Source organism: Netta rufina, assembly GCF_964035555.1.
Source record: "Netta rufina genome assembly, chromosome: Z".
In the NCBI taxonomy this organism is placed as follows: Eukaryota; Metazoa; Chordata; class Aves; order Anseriformes; family Anatidae; genus Netta; species Netta rufina.
The window spans coordinates 21,309,809-21,327,195 of record NC_140126.1 but is presented as its reverse complement, the minus strand read 5'-3'; the positions used below and the strand labels follow the sequence as shown (position 1 = coordinate 21,327,195).

The 17,387-nt window shown below is 46.9% G+C and overlaps 1 protein-coding gene across 2 annotated transcripts in view; it reads right to left on the bottom strand.

Annotated features, from left to right (window-relative positions):
- The window catches only part of AP3B1 (adaptor related protein complex 3 subunit beta 1), a 168,677-nt gene extending 151,802 nt beyond the window's left edge, over nucleotides 1-16,875 (bottom strand). For both annotated transcript variants that reach the window (XM_084305457.1, XM_084305458.1), the window contains exon 1: nucleotides 16,663-16,875. In XM_084305457.1, the coding sequence (XP_084161583.1) occupies nucleotides 16,663-16,793 (131 nt within the window). In that variant the 5' untranslated portion in view covers nucleotides 16,794-16,875. The remainder of the gene's footprint in view (nucleotides 1-16,662) is intronic.
- Between the last annotated feature and the right edge of the window lie 512 nt (nucleotides 16,876-17,387).

Genomic DNA, 17,387 nt, shown 5'->3' with positions numbered 1-17,387 from the left:
ATCCAGTTCTTGGGGGTAAAATGGCAGGATGGACGTCGCCATATTCCAATGGATGTGATCAATAAAATAACAGCAATGTCTCCGCCAACTAGCAAAAAGGAAACGCAAGCTTTCCTAGGCCTCGTGGGATTCTGGAGAATGCATGTGCCAGGCTATAGTCAGCTTGTGAGTCCTCTATATCGAGTGACTCGAAAGAGAAACTATTTTGAGTGGGGCCCTGAGCAACAACAGGCATTTGAACAAATCAAACAAGAAATAGCTCATGCAGTAGCCCTTGGGCCTGTCCGTACTGGACCAGCTGTGCAAAATATACTGTACACTGCAGCTGGGGAGCATGGGCTCACCTGGAGCCTTTGGCAGAAAACCCCAGAAGAAACTCGAGGTCAGCCTCTGGGCTTCTGGAGTTGGGGCTATCGAGGATCAGAAGCCAATTACACCCCAACTGAAAAAGAAATACTCACAGCATATGAGGGTGTTCGAGCTGCTTCAGAAGTTGTGGGTACAGAGGCATAGCTCCTCTTGGCACCGCGGCTACCTGTGTTACATTGGATGTTCAAAGAGAAAATCCCCACTACACACCATGCAACTGATGCTACATGGAGTAAGTGGATAGCGTTAATTACACAGCGGGCTCGAATGGGAAAACCCAATCGCCCAGGAATCCTGGAAGAGATTATGGACTGGCCGGAAGGCAGAGATTTCGGAGTGCCAACAGAAGAGGTAACCCATGCTGAAGAGGCACCACCATACAATGAGTTGCCAGAAGACAGAAAGCAGTATGTGTTGTTTACTGACGGATCCTGCCGTGTGATAGGGAGCCATCGGAAATGGAAAGCTGCTGTGTGGAATCCCATACGACGAGTTGTGGAAGCCATGGAAGGGGAAGGTGAGTCGAGTCAGTATGCAGAAGTAAAAGCCATACAACTAGCCCTAGATATCGCCGAAAGAGAAAATTGGCCAGTATTGTATCTTTATACTGACTCATGGATGGTGGCAAATGCTCTGTGGGGGTGGCTGCAGCAATGGAAAGAGAGCAACTGGCAGCGCAGAGGTAAACCTATCTGGGCTGCTACCCTGTGGCAAGATATTGCTGCCCGGGTAGAAAACCCGGATGTTAAAGTACGTCATGTAGATGCCCACATGCCCAAGAGTCGCACTACTGAAGAACATCAGAACAACGAAGAAGTGGATCGAGCTTCGAAAATTGAAGTGGCTCAGGTGGACCTAGACTGGGAACATAAGGGTGAGCTGTTTGTAGCTCGATGGGCCCATGAAACATCAGGACATCTGGGGAGGGATGCCACATACAGATGGGCTCGTGATCGAGGGGTGGACTTGACCATTGAGGCCATCACACAGGTTACCCATGAGTGTGAGCCCTGTGCTGCAATCAAGAAAGCCATGAAGGTAAAATCTCCCTGGAACAGGGGGAGATGGCTAGGGTTTCAATATGGTGAGGCCTGGCAAATTGACTATATCGGACCACTCCCAAAAACTCGCCAAGGCAAACGGTACATACTCACCATGGTAGAAGCAACTACTGGGTGGCTGGAAACATACCCTGTAAACCATGCCACAGCCCGAAACACTATCTTGGGCCTGGAAAGACAAGTATTGTGGCGTCATGGTACACCAGAGAGAATTGAGTCTGACAATGGGAGTCATTTCCGAAACAATCTTGTTACCTCCTGGGCAAAGAGGCATGGTATTGAGTGGGTGTACCACATCCCTTACCACCCACAAGCCTCTGGGAAGGTTGAGAGGTACAATGGACTGTTAAAGACTATGTTACGAGCATTGGGTGCTGGGACATGGAAACAATGGGACACAAATCTACCAGAAGCCACTTGGCTAGTTAACAACAGGGGGTCTGACAGCCGTGCTGGTCCTGCTGAAACAAAACCCCTACACACTGTGAAAGAAGCTAAAGTTCCCGTAGTGCATATAGGAATGTGAATGGGGAAGGCAGTGTGGGTTGCTCCTGCCTCGGGAAAAGGCAAACCCACTCGTGGGATTGTCTTCGCCCAAGGACCAGGGTATACCTGGTGGGTCATGCAAAAGAATGGGGTATCAAGTGTGTGCCTCAAGGAGATTTAACCTTGGGAGAAAACTAATCTATAATCTAAGTTATATGTTGTAGGAAGATGCTGTAGGATCAACGACAGGTCAACTTTGCAAGGAGCCAGGCAGTGCAACAAGGACTTGAGCTAAGCTGGTGCTGGTGTCCAGACATCCAACTCCGCCTGCCTTGAGTGGCCACTTTGGCAGATGAAGACCTAATCATCAACAGTTCTTATGAACATTTTCCAAGAAAGACCTATGGAATTAAAAGATACACCTGCCTATAAATCCTGTCCTGTTAAATCCTTGTCCTGTTAAAGGACAAGGGATAATGATGAGAATGCTTGTATGCTAAAGTATGGGGATCTGAGTGTGACACAAATGTTATGGAATAAGGGGTGGAGGTTGTACTGGGTCTGGCTGGAATGTTAACTTTCCCGGCAGCAGCCCATTCAGTGCCGTACTCTGTACTTCTAGCTGGAACAGCAGTGTTATCACACCAGTGTTGTGTCTGCTGCTGAGCAGTGCTAGCACAGCATCGGGCCTCTCTCTAACCCTCCTAGGGGGTGGGCAAAAAGTGAGGAGAGAAGCATCACCAGGGCAGCTGACCTAAACCAACCAAAGGGATATTCCATACCATGTGGTGTCACACTCAGCAATAAAAGGTGGAAACAGGAAGAAGAGGGGAGGGGTGGGCTCTCGTTGGGAAATGTCGGCCCTCCTCTCGAACGCCGGCTGCGTGCGTTGAGGCCTTGCTTCAAGGACGTGGTCAATCATCGCTCATTTGTGGGAAGTAGAGAGTAATTTCTTTCCTCTGCACTTCCATATAGCCTTCATTTATTTTGTTTGTTTGTTTTCCTCCCTTCTTTTTATTTTTCCTTTTCCCCTCCCTTTTCCCCTTTCCCTTTTTATTTCCCCTTAGTTAAATTGTTTAGTTCATGGTAGTCTTTATTTAATTATTATAATTATTTCCCTTTAATTAAATTATCCTTATCTCAACCCGTGAGTTGTTCTTTGCTTTACTTCTCCCCCTCCTCATCTAAAGGAGGGGGAGTGAGAGCGGTTGTGGGGTTTAGCTGCCCAGCACGGTAAAACCACCACAGCTTCAACAATATTTTTATCTTCTGAATATTAAGACGACTTAAGGGAATTTGAATCAAGTAAAATCCCTAAAAAAAAAATACAAAAAAACTTCACACTGCCGTTTGTGTTTCTATACTCATTAATTCCCCTGAAGTGACAGTTCTTCAGTGCACAACATTAGACAAATAATGTCTTCATCACTTATAGGTCTACCTGCTAAAAACTCATGAAAGCGTAAGCAACTGTCCTGCTACATCAATACTTTTGCCACTCCCTACTAAAACTTTGAGGATGATTTTAGCCTACACTGTTACATACACGTTGTAGGTTGTCGTGGTTCCGCTCGAGTGGGCAGCCGAGCTCCACCACAGCCGCTCTCTCACTCCCCCTCCTCAAAGAGGAATAGGGAGAAAATATGTGAAAAGGGCTCAAGGATTGAGATAAGGACGAGAAAATCACGCAATAATTATTGTAACGGGCAAAACAGACTCGGCATAAGGAGATAGTAAGATTTATTGCCTACAACTAACAAGCGAGAGAAGTGAGGAAACAAAGAAAAAAAAACCAAAAGCACCTTCCCCCCCCATCCACCCTCTTCCACCTCCTCCCCCCGAGCGGCGCAGGGGAACGGGGAATGGGGGTTATGGTCAGTCTACAGCACTTCTTCTCTGCCGCTCCTTCTCGGTCACTCTCGTCCCCTGTGCTGTGGGGTCCCACCCACGGGATGCAGTCCTTGATGAACTGATCCGGCGTGGGCTTCCCACAGGCAGCAGCTCTTCCAGAACTGCTCCAGATATGGGTCCGTACCACGGGGTCCATCCCTCAGGAGAAAACTGCTCCAACCTGGCTCCCCTACGGGCAGCAGCTCCTGCCAGATCACCTGCTCCTGCGTGGGCTCCTCTCCACGGGCTACAGGTCCGGCCCAGAATCTGCTCCGGCAGGGGTCTTCCACAGGCGGCAGCCTCCATCGGTGCAGGGCCACCTGCTCCACCGTGGTCTCCTCCACGGGCTGCAGCGTGGAACCCTGCTCCACCGTGGTACTCCATGGGCTGCAGGGGGACATCCTGCTTCACCATGGTCCTCACCACAGGCCGCAGGGGACTTCTGCTCCGGCGCCTGGAGCACCTCTCCCCCTCCCTTCTACACTGACCTTGGTGCAAGGCTGTTCTCTCGCTCCCGGCTGCTGTGTGGCGCAGCGTTTTTTCCCTGTCTTAAATATGCTCTCACAGAGGCGCAAAACAACATCGCTTATTGGCTCGGATCTGGAAAACAATGGGGCCCTTCCCAAACATGGGGCAGCTTCTAGATCTTTCTCACAGAAACCACCCCTATGGCTCCCTGCTACCAAAACCTTGCCACGTAAACCCACTACATTCCACCCCTCGCCTCTGTTAAAAGCATATTTAAGACTACTCACAACATACTCTTACTTTACAATTATCACAACAACCTTCACAATATTCACTTACATCAAAAAAAAAAAAAGAATTCACCACACCAAAATAAACATAACATCATCACAGCACCGACAAGGTGGACATTTTACACACACACCACCCCTCGTCCCTTCACCACACTAACATCTCACAGTTACTGCTTTCTTAAATTCTTCACAACTTGTACATTCCTAACAATCATCCTGCACATATTTTTGCCCGTTACTTCTACTAACTATCATCCTTATCTCAAATTCCTTGAGCCCCACGTTGGGCGCCAAAAAAGACTGTCGTGGGTTCGAGCCCCACGTTGGGCGCCAAAAAAGACTGTCGTGGTTCCGCTCGAGTGGGCAGCCGAGCTCCACCACAGCCGCTCTCTCACTCCCCCTCCTCAAAGAGGAATAGGGAGAAAATATGTGAAAAGGGCTCAAGGATTGAGATAAGGACGAGAAAATCACGCAATAATTATTGTAACGGGCAAAACAGACTCGGCATAAGGAGATAGTAAGATTTATTGCCTACAACTAACAAGCGAGAGAAGTGAGGAAACAAAGAAAAAAAAACCAAAAGCACCTTCCCCCCCCATCCACCCTCTTCCACCTCCTCCCCCCGAGCGGCGCAGGGGAACGGGGAATGGGGGTTATGGTCAGTCTACAGCACTTCTTCTCTGCCGCTCCTTCTCGGTCACTCTCGTCCCCTGTGCTGTGGGGTCCCACCCACGGGATGCAGTCCTTGATGAACTGATCCGGCGTGGGCTTCCCACAGGCAGCAGCTCTTCCAGAACTGCTCCAGATATGGGTCCGTACCACGGGGTCCATCCCTCAGGAGAAAACTGCTCCAACCTGGCTCCCCTACGGGCAGCAGCTCCTGCCAGATCACCTGCTCCTGCGTGGGCTCCTCTCCACGGGCTACAGGTCCGGCCCAGAATCTGCTCCGGCAGGGGTCTTCCACAGGCGGCAGCCTCCATCGGTGCAGGGCCACCTGCTCCACCGTGGTCTCCTCCACGGGCTGCAGCGTGGAACCCTGCTCCACCGTGGTACTCCATGGGCTGCAGGGGGACATCCTGCTTCACCATGGTCCTCACCACAGGCCGCAGGGGACTTCTGCTCCGGCGCCTGGAGCACCTCTCCCCCTCCCTTCTACACTGACCTTGGTGCAAGGCTGTTCTCTCGCTCCCGGCTGCTGTGTGGCGCAGCGTTTTTTCCCTGTCTTAAATATGCTCTCACAGAGGCGCAAAACAACATCGCTTATTGGCTCGGATCTGGAAAACAATGGGGCCCTTCCCAAACATGGGGCAGCTTCTAGATCTTTCTCACAGAAACCACCCCTATGGCTCCCTGCTACCAAAACCTTGCCACGTAAACCCACTACAAGGTAACTGACATATAAACCATTACGTCATCAGCAAAACCAGGTTTAAAGTAGCCTAATCTGATAGCTATGGATGATACTGAGCTCTTCTAAGCAGGACAGTATTCAACCCAACAACAAGAGGTGCAAATAAAAAATCATGAAAAATTTACAGCCTGTGAGGTAGTTTTCTCTCCTGACAGTAAGGAGGGGTGAAAATGCTTTCTCTTGTGTTTTTCCCCCACTCAAGGAACAAAACAAACAAAAAAACCAGGAACTTACCCATCTGACAACTGCTGCATCTAAGAATTTCAATAAGGTTTCCCATAGTTATAATCAAACATCTTTACCTCCATAATACATCCCCACTGTCCTAAGAAACTGGATAGTTTTTAAAGCACTAGTATGTGAATTTAATTAGAAATGTTATACCCGTATACAACTTTAACAGTCTATGAAACACACTTATTATTTGTGCATCACCTGACAAAAAAAAAAAAAAAGGCTGCAAGTCATTTTTTCAGTTAATTTTTTTCATTTATTCATTCAATAAACGACTTCAGTTTAAGCCATTTATTCAGTTTTCAATACTAGTGACCTAGTGGTTTCAATACTAGTGACCTAGTGACCTTTGTGATCTTTACTACCATGAAGTTCTACTCCTCGATATAAGTATTTGACCAAAGATTCAAAGAGAGCACGTTAAGTAGAAGAAGAGGATTTCTAATTTTCTTCTAAGTCTTTACGTTTTGTGACTGTAGCCTTTGATCATTTGTCTTCCCACCTCAAAGCACTGCTTTTTGTTTTGGTTTTGTCTTTGCAACATTTTTGGATGTAACAGGACTATAAATATGAAAGTGTCTATGATGGCTCTACAGGTTAGTACTCATCTTCTAGATGCTACTTTAAGAAAAAAATCAAGAAGTTCTTAATCTCATGATCACTCCATCCACTTGCATGTAAAAAAAAAAAAAAAAAAAAATCACCCCCACATGCCAAAATAAAAGCTCAGAAACCTAGAACTCAGCATTCAAGATAACATGCTGTTGAATTATATTAACAGCCTGGATCTTAAGCCAGAAGCTGAGCAACAGATCAGGATGTGCTACTCAGCTGTACAGGAACCTGACCATTATTCTCCATTTCAATTAACCACCAACAGCAACTAGAGAACAGCTGAAAAATAGGTCATATTCTTGTCAGATCACACCTGGTCGCAAAAACTGGCCTCTTGCCTAGATCAAAACTTGGATCTCAGTTTCTGCTGAACGACTCTATCCATCTCTACCAAAACAAACAAAAAAATGCCAAAAAGGGTAGGTATACATACATCGTTAAGATTTAAATCAGCTATGCCAGTGATAAATCTAGGCCTCTCCCTCCATTTCTGTCTTCTTATAGGAACTATTATAAAGCTCTAAGTGCAATACTTATTTCATCTGCAGCAAAATACTAAATCGCAACCTGCAGCAAATAACTTGCCACTGCACCTACTTATTCCAAACAATTATTATTAAGAGAACGCTTAGTCACACTGTTAGGACATACTTTTATTACATCCCCTGTTCTCTTTTAACAACACCATAATAAAAAACACATACATTGTTATTAATTGCAGCATTTCTAACAGTTACTGAAAGAAGTTACCCACAAACATTAAGGTTTTCCTCATAAAAAGCAGAAGTTTCATAAGTAGCAAAACCAGCACCTGAAGCCCAAATGACAAGAAAAAGACACCAATGATTCTTCATCCACCAAAATCTTTACTCACTGAGGTTTACCAGCCTGTGTTTTTATGAAAAAAGAATTTAATTATGATTCTCCATTCCATATGCATGCCTCTATAATCTGGGATCTGTTTTATCACCTCTGAGTACAGGGTAAGAACTTTATTTGAAGAACTGATGGTCAGATACAGGCTCTTCATTTGCAATGAGAGCACTGGATTACCGCATAGGTAAAATACAAGAAATGCCAAACAAATCCACAGCACAGAAGGAAGCAAACTTCACTATTTTTGATCCCATGGAACCACATGTCACAGAATGAGAACAGAAATTACAGATGTCCCATTTAAAGAGTTTTAACAACGCATTTTGTGTTTTAAGTTCTACAACTGCAACATGCTTTCACTTACACATCAACCACATTGGTCTTATATTCAATCTTTACGAAACTTCAGTATGGATTACATGTTTTCAACCACAGTATACTGACTTTATTTTATTTTACCTGCAGCCTCATAACAAAATGTTTCAACATTAAGTTCAAAACACTATGAACGTTACCAGGTTTGAAACACAAAATCCATACTGACAGCACAAATTAACTATCTTTGGCACTTCTGTAGTAATGAAGGTCCTAGGGAAGATTTCATACACACACCAAAAATCGGCTTTTTATAGTTCACAGGAGCTGCAAAATTCTTAAAATAAATTGGCTTAATCGAGCATAAACTCTACAAATCTGAACTTAACACTTAAAGAGAAATGCAAATTGATTTTGGAGCTGCTTACCATGTTTTCCATAAAATGGAAGCTAGAACAGCAGTAAATACATGTTGTGATTTGAGTTTATTTTGCTGTTGATTTGGATTCTTCCTCTAGCAGGAAATTAAGAAATCCACATTTCACTGTGAGCATTTTGTTCTATACCACAAACTGTTTGAATGACATCTTGTGGTGCTATTCGGTATTGCTATCTTCTTTCATTATAACACTATTTATATTTATTATTGTTAATTCGTAACACTACCTTGGAATTCAACTATTATTTAAAGGGAGAGAATTCATGTGTACTGTGATTTAGAGAGAAATGACGACATCAGATATCTCCTGTTTTCTTCTAAGCCACAACTAACTTATTTTTCAATCTAAGAAGCAAGCATACGGCTCAGAAAGTGAACTTTGTATTTTTAAAACGCAGACAAAGATGCATGGAAAAACAGGAAAACTGCAATATCAGAGACACAGAGAAGAACAAGACAGGTTATAGTTAAACCACCAAGAAAGTTAACTTGTGTAATGATTGCTTTGCCACCGCTCTCAAAGCACTTGCAATCTGGACAGCTTTGGTACAGTCTCCTCCTTCTCAGTAAGCGAATATACAGAAAAGCATGAAGTTAACACTGGATAAAGCATCTTTCCAGCTCACTTCTGTCAAACTACACTGCTACCTAACCTGTGCTTGAGCAACCCAGAGCATGAACATCTGAAAGTTTCTGCTGCCACGAACATCAATGTAAATAACCTACACTTCAAAATCTCTAACCAGACAGCAGTTAATATGACAAAGTAGTTTGAAAGATCTTCTGGAGAGGACTATGATTTAATCTAAAGTGATCTAAAGTGAGTAGTTAAAAGACCCTACTTCACCCAGTCACAAGAAAGGTTGCTTCCTGTCGTCCTTTCAGACGATCAAGCAACACCACTATGTACAACCTCTTCTGATAGTGCCAACACCCCCAACACCACAGTAGTTTCTGAAAGAGAAAAATCATCCTTTGTGGCAGAGACCAGTTTCCTGAAGCCTGAAGAAGCGGCACCTAACCTGTGTACACTTAAACAGCTGTGTCCATTTACAGCCTGTCTTGAACAGGAGCGATCAGAATACACAGACATCTGCAGATCACTTAGAAGTATTGACAGATACAAAGAGATAAGAGAAAGAGGAGCAGTGCCAGCATTCCTGAAAATTATGAGGCTTCCTTTATACAAAAAAGGTGGTGCCATCTCTGCCAGAATCTACAAGTGTTAACACATTAATAGATACATGCTAACATTTCAGAAACAGTGCTTAACAGCATTAAGATGTACTGCCATTCATCCTCTACCAGAATGCCAGAAATATTTAAATGACAAAAGAATTCTGGTTTTCTCAATTTAAGAAAACTACTAGGAAGAAGAACGGACCAGGCAAAGATAATCCTCAGAAAAGCAGAGCTAAGAAAATTGGATTTTTTTTTTTTTGCCAACCTTACATTGTAACAACATTACAAAAGACATTTTAATGCCATTCATAATGCAGATCATAGCAACTGTCTACAGCAAATATATGACATAAGCATAATAAACATACAGAAGCCACAGCGAAGACCCTTATCTAGCATCTTTCTGAAAAGACAGAAAAGCTTCAAAAAAATTTTATGACTGCATTACAGAGAATCACAGCAAATCAACAGTTCATTGCTTCCATCCTCATATGTGCCAAGTGCATGGCAATAGGAAAACATTCACCGTGCCTCACTTTCCATCAGATCTGTCCAGTTTCAACTCGAGAAGTGCTCTGCCATTTAATGCTCCTGTTCCTATACTGCATTTAGATCCTGTTGTGGTACCAACTATGTGGATCAGATTTTATCTTGTAGAGTCATCGTTTTACCTAAACCATTCATCTTCACTGGCTTGTACATCCTACTGAAGCTGGCATATCACTATATGAGTGGGCAGAGTGCCATCCTAACAGATGGGGAAAGAAAGCAGACTTGCCAATGAGCTACAGTATGCATCAAGTTTGAATATTAGGGCCGGTCTCTCCTCCAAGAATTTCATAAATGGCAGTCTATACAAGCTTTCCATGACTGGTTGAACAGGATATGCCAAGGCAAAACTAAATCAATTTAAGACTCCAAGAACATCTCTGGCAGCTGTTGAAAGCAAGTTTTTAGCTCTGATGAATTTGGAGAAGTCTTCTGCACAGAGAATTGGGGAATGAGTACCTTAATGAAATCACCACCTTAGATCAGCTCTCAGCAAAACAAGCTTGCAAATCTCAGCAGAAAAAAATGTGTTTGCAGTCCTGCCGAGTTTCCTGATGAATAGCTCAACAGAATGCTTAAGCCAGATCTGCAGGAAAAACTCTAATAAATTAGAAATGTATTTTGCTTGGCAGGAATATAGTTTAAAGATGCAAATCAGTAAAGTTGAAAATGCTTGTTATAAATTTTGCCATCTGTTTCAATACTATATGTATCACTACCTGCTGATGTTACTCATACAGTTCACCTGAAAGTTTTTTACATTTCATTTAGATACAGCAACAAATAATTCTATCATTGAATTCATAACATGCCCAAGAACCAGACATTACTATATTTTAGTATCACAAGTAACTTTCTTTTTTAAAAAGCAATTAATATACATGAGAGTCCTCCATCTTCCCAGAATTAACAGTAATAGCTGCAGCCTAGCACATGCAACTAATGTTTCTGTCTCTCTTTCTAGTTTTCCTTTAAAACTGAAAAGTAGTTAGACATTTCATGCCCCTACACAGAGCAATGGTAGGCAATGTAATCATAAAAACTGACCCCATTAACTTAAGTGATCTGCATGGAAATGCATCTGGATGAGGGGGGGGGGGACCATGGACACTGTCTTCCTGGACTCCGCGAAGAAATCTGACACTGTCCCCCGTAAGATCCTCCGAGGGAAGCTGCTGAAGCATGGGCTGGATGAGCAGTGTGGTGGATCAACACCTGGTTGAACAGCTGGGCCTCGAGGGTAGTGCTCGGTGGTGCAAAGTGGTTGGAGGCCAGGAATGAGCAGCGTACCCCAGGGGTCACCACTGGGTCCAGTCCTGTTTAACATCTTCAGTAATGAGCTGGACAGTGGGGTAGAGTGTGCCCTCAGTACATTTGTGGATGACATGAAGCCAGGGGGAGTAGCTGATTCTCCAGAAGGCTGTACTGCCATCCAGAGGGACCTCCACAGGCCGGAGAGGTGGGCTGACAAGAATCCCATGAAGTTCAACAAGTGCAGAGGGCTGCCTCTGGGGAGGAACCACCCCAGGCACCAGGACAGGCTGGGGGCCACCCATCTGGAGAGCAGCTCTGCAGGAACAGACCTGTGGTTGCTGGTGAGCACCAAGCTGAACGTGAGCCAGCGATGGGCCCCTGCTGCTAAGAAGGCTGACGGTATTGGCTGCATTAGGTAAAGTATCGCCAGCAGTCAGGCGAGGTGATCCTGCTCCTCTGCTCAGGGCTGCTGAGGCTGCACCCGGAGTGCTGTGTCCAGTTCTGGGCCCCTGGTACGAGACGGACCTGGACATACTGGAAAGGGTCCCACAGAGCACTACAAAAATGAAGAAGGGACTGGAACATGTCTCCTGTAAGGAGAGGCTGAGAGAGCTGGGACTGTTCAGCCTGGAGAAGAGGAGGTTCATGTATGCAAATACCCGAAGGGTGGTGCAAAGAGGACGGAACCGGGCTCTTTTCAGTGGTGTCCAGTGCCAGGACAAGGGGCAACGGGCACAAACCAGAACCACACAGTCACAGAATGGGCAGGGTTGGAAGGGACCTCTGAAGACCATCTGGTCCAACCCCCTTGCCAAGCAGGATCACCTAGAGCACATGGCACAGGATGGCATCCAGGTGGGTTTTGAATGTCTCCAGAGAAGGAGACTCCACAGCCTCTCTGGGCAACCTGTGCCAGTGCTCTGTCAACCTCACAGTACAGAAACGCCCTCTCATATTCAGCCAGAACCTCCTGTGCTTCAGTCTGTGCCCATTGCCTCTCATCCTATCACTGGGCACAACTGAAAAGAGACTGGCTCCATCCTCTCAACATCCTCCACTCAGATATTTGTACACATTAACGAGGTCTTCCCTTCAGTCTTCTCTTTTCCAGTCTAAACAGGCCCAGCTCTCTCAGCCTATCCTCATACAACAGCTGCTCCAGTCCTATCATCATGTTCATAGCCCTCCTCTGGACTTTCTCCAGTAGCTCCACGTCCCTCTTGTGCTGGGCTGCCCAGAGCTGGTCACAGCACTCCAGGTGTGGCCTCACCAGGGCTAAGTAGAGGGGGAGGATCACCTCCTTTGACCTGCTGGCAACACTCTTTCGAATGCAGCCCAGGATCCCGTTGGCCTTCTTGTCCACAAGGGCACATTGCTGGCCCACGGTCAGCTTGCTGTCCACCAGGACTCCCAGGTCCCTCTCTGCAGAGCTGCTCTCCAGCAGGCCAGTCCTCAGCCTGTGCTGGTGCTTGTGGTTATTCCTCCCTAGATGCAGGACCCTGCACTTGCCCTTGCTGAACTTCATGAGGTTCCTCTCGGCCCAACCCTCCAGCTTGTTGAGGTCCCTCTGAATGGCAGCACAGCCCTCTGGGGTATCAGCCACTCCTCTGAGCTTTGTGTCAGCAAACTTGCTGAAGGTGCACTCTGTCCCTTCATCCAGCTCACTGATGAACAAGGTGAACAACACTGGACCCAGTACTGACCTGTGGGGGACACCGCTAGCTACAAGCCTCCACCTAGATTCTGCAGCACTAAGCACAACCCTCTAAGCTCTGTCGTCTAGCCAATTGCCAATCCAACTCACCATCCACTCATCTATAAGAGGGCCCCTCGCTACAAGAAGGACATCGAGGTGCTTGAGCGGGTCCAGAGAAGGGCGACGAAGCTGGTGAGGGGCCTGGAGAACAAGTCCTACGAGGAGCGGCTGAGGGAGCTGGGCTTGTTCAGCCTGGAGAAGAGGAGGATCAGGGGCGACCTTATCGCTCTTTATAAGTACATTAAAGGAGGCTGTAGCGAGGTGGGGGTTGGTCTGTTCTCCCACGTGCCTGGTGACAGGACGAGGGGGAATGGGCTTAAGTTGAGCCAGGGGAGTTTTAGGTTAGATGTTAGGAAGAACTTCTTTACTGAAAGGGTTGTGAGGCATTGGAACAGGCTGCCCAGGGAAGTGGTGGAGTCACCATCCCTGGAAGTCTTCAAAAGACGTTTAGATGTAGAGCTTAGGGATATGGTTTAGTGGGGACTGCTAGCGTTAGGTCAGAGGTTGGACTCGATGATCTTGAGGTCTCCTCCAACCTAGAAATTCTGTGATTCTGTAATCTACGCCACACCTCCTAAGCTTACCTATGAGGATGTTGTGGGAGACAGTGTCAAAAGCCTTGCTGAAGTCAAGGCAAACAACAGCCACTGCTCTCCCTGATCTATCCAGCCAGTCATTCCATCATAAAAGGCTCTCAGATGGGTTAAGCATGATTTGCCCTTGGGGAATGCATGCTGACTGCTCCTGATCACCTTCTTTTCCTCCACATGCTTGGAGCTGACCTCCAGGATGAGCTGCTCCATCACCTGTCCAGGGATGAAGGCAAGGCTGACTGGCCTGTAGTTTCCTGAGTCCTCCTTCTCGTCCTTTTTGAAGACTGGCATTAACATCAGCTTTCTTCCAAACCTCAGGCACCTCCCCTGTTCTCCACAACCTTTCAGAGATGATGGAGAGTGACCTAGCAACAACACCAGCAAGCTCTCTCTGCAACCATGGGTGCACTCCATCAGGGCCCATGGATTTGTGGATGTCAAGTTTGCTTAAATCATCTCTGACTCCATCCTCTTCAACCAAGGGAACGTCCTCCTTTCTTCAGACTTCCTCTGTTGTCTGCAGGGCCTGAGATTGCTGAGGGCTGATCTTAGCAGTAAAAATTGAAGCAAAAAATACGTTCAGCAACTCTGCCTTCTCCATGCTTTGTCACCAGGGCACCCTCCCCATTCAGCAGCAGGCCAACATTTTCCCTAGTCTTCCTTTTTCTGTTGATGTATTTGAAGAAGCCCTCGTTGTCCTTGACATTCCTTGCCAGAATGCAGGAGGTTCTCTCTGAACACCAGGTAGCATTTCTGTGCTGTGCAGGTGACAAAGCACTGGCAGAGGTGGCCCAGTTGTGGAGCCACCCTCCTTGCAGTTACTCAGAAGGCACCAGGACATGGTCCTGGGCAACCTGCTTCATGTGTCCCTGCTTGAGCAGGGGTTGGACCAGATGGTTCCAGAGGTTCTTTCCATCCTTAACCATTCTGTAAAACTCTCTCTCCATGCTACAGATGTAATTTTCCCTAGTGGAATATCCTACTACTTCTATCCTTGAAAATGCAAGACACAGAAACACATCTTGCACTTCTCTGTGCACACACTAGGGAGGGATCAGATCTGACCAGTTTAAAGAACACAAACCAAGAAGACACCATGTCTTCAACACAGGTTACAGGCACTGTCCTGAGAAGGTTTCCATTTCAGCTCGAGTTATAAGAAATTTTGTTTGCTTCTCAGTAAGGAGTTTGGGACCTATTAGGAGAGCTGACTAGATGGCATACATGCTATACGCCTGATAAGTGACTACCTGCTTCTCTAACAATAATCCTCACTTGAAGTTCACTGCTAGAACATTGGCTTTTTCTTCCCACACAGATTTCATAAGCTATCCTGCAGTGTCCATTTCTCAAAACCTCTCACACAGATTAGGAGTTTACCACACAGGTTCAAGTGACGGCAAACTTCCTGTTTCAACAAGGACTTGTTTGTCAGCTGCAAAGACCACTGAGATCAAAAACTGCTTTCTTCTCAAGCCCCTTCTTCAGGGATCTTCTCTCCCCTTCTTTAAGTAAAGAAGCAAGCCTGGAACATAAATTAAAAAGACACACGCACATATCACGAGCTACTCAGCTTACTCTGGTTCTTCCATATTCAGGAAGTCACACACAAACACATACACACAAAGCCTCAGGACCCCAGAGCTGTATTTCTGCAACCACTGGATAGCCTCAGGTAGAATTACTTACTTTGGTTCCCACAGCTCCAGAAACATTGACAAATATACTCAGCCTGCAAAACAGTCTGAAATCTAGGATGAAATGAGTTTGTATATAGAATTACAGCCATGATCAAGGATCGGGGTATTCTCCTCTGTAGAAAAGTGTAAGAAGACCAATGGTTAAAAAATAAAGCACAAAGTTGTTTCCACAGAAAGGAACAACAAAAGCAAGGCACAGGCAACATAAGTCAGATACAAACACAAGTCATTGGCATATCTGTGTTAGCTAGGTCATTGAAAGTTTTAACTGGAACAGAATTAAAAAGCAGAAGATGTAGAGGAATAGCAGAGGCACAGAAGTATGAGTTGTACGGAAAACTGAGGAGGCCTACCAGCTGCTGTCTCATGGAGACAAGCATGAGAGTCACAGCAGCTTCACCTTGTTGTGATCTACTTCAGTGTGGCATAAAAATAAGCACATCAGTCGAGGTTTCTAAGCACAGATGCTCTCTTTGTGCAGAACAACCAAACTGAACAACAGGTGATTGATTTCCTAATGTACACGAGACCTTAGCTTATGGTCCTTTTTACTGGTCGCTCTAGGAATAGATTTCCAATTTGTTTTAGGATGCCATTCCAGCTCGGCAAGCCTCTTGATCCTTCCTAGACGCATTTTTTGTCACTCCAAGTCACTTTTCCTTTAAGGAGATAAAGGTTTTCGGTGTCCGTGCACTTTAGACCGTTTCCTTTTTTTTTTTTTTACCCCTGCTTCCCCCTGCCTATTTCCTCATTGTGACTCCTGACCGCGTTAGCTCCCTCCCCTTTTACACCAGCCACCTCGTCACGGCCAACCACGTCCCCAGCTCCCGCAGACAAACTTCCGAGCGCTTCTCAAGACACACGGGAAGGCAAAACGAAACTAGCGCCAACGCGGCTGGCTAGCAAAACTGATAAAAAGCTTTCACTGCAAAAAAAAAAAAAAAAAAAATCCTCCACACACCCCCCCCACAAAAAAAAACCACCTCCACAGCCGCGGGCACACCCCAAACGCCGCCACACGAACTCCCCCGCGGCCCTCCCTCACCCCCATCCCATCCCCTCCCCGCTGCCCGGGCCCGGCCCGGAAGCGCGGCCCGGGGAGGCCCGGCCGCCCCTCAGCGCCCGGCCCCGCCGCCGGTCCCGTCCCGCCCCGCCCCGGCCCCTTCCTCACTTCTTGGTGTCGCTGCTGAAGAGCCCGAAGGCCGCGGGCACCGAAGGGGCCGTGGTGGGCGCCGCCTCCTGAGCCAGCTCGGGCGCCGCCTCGCCGGCCTGCTCGCCGTAGCCGTGCCCGTTACCGGACATGGCACCGCCGCCGCTCGCTGCCCGCTCCCACCAACTTAACGGCACGGAGCGGCGCGGAGCGGCACACACCCCCCGCCAAGCACCGGGCACGGGGCGGGAGGGCCACGTGATGGGGGGGGACGGGACTCGGTCCGCCCCGCCCCGCCCCGCCCCGCCCCGCCTGGTGCCGCCCGGTGCCGCCGTCGCCTCAGCAACGCGGCCCGGCCCGGCCCGGCCGTGAGGCGGCCGTTGTAACGGGTGTAACCGCCGCGCTGACCGGCCCCTGGCGTGCCTGGGCGGGGAGGAAAGATAAAAGATGTCCAAACACACACACAAAAAAAAAAAGTCTAAAATTGTCCGAACACACCAGAAAATTCCAAAAGACGTCCAAGCATACCAAAAAAAGCGTCCAAAAGATGTCCAAACACAGACCTTAAGCTCCCTGTGGCCTCAGCTGGGCAGAGGCTGTTTTATTTTTGTGTAGCCCAAATACTGCCGTGGCCCCTACACGCAGCAAAAGCAACTCCTGTTGCTTACAGTAACCAATACTACAAATTAACCAGCTTGGTACTAGTTAGTATTACACACTGACTACGCCGCAGGTGTGCTCCCAGG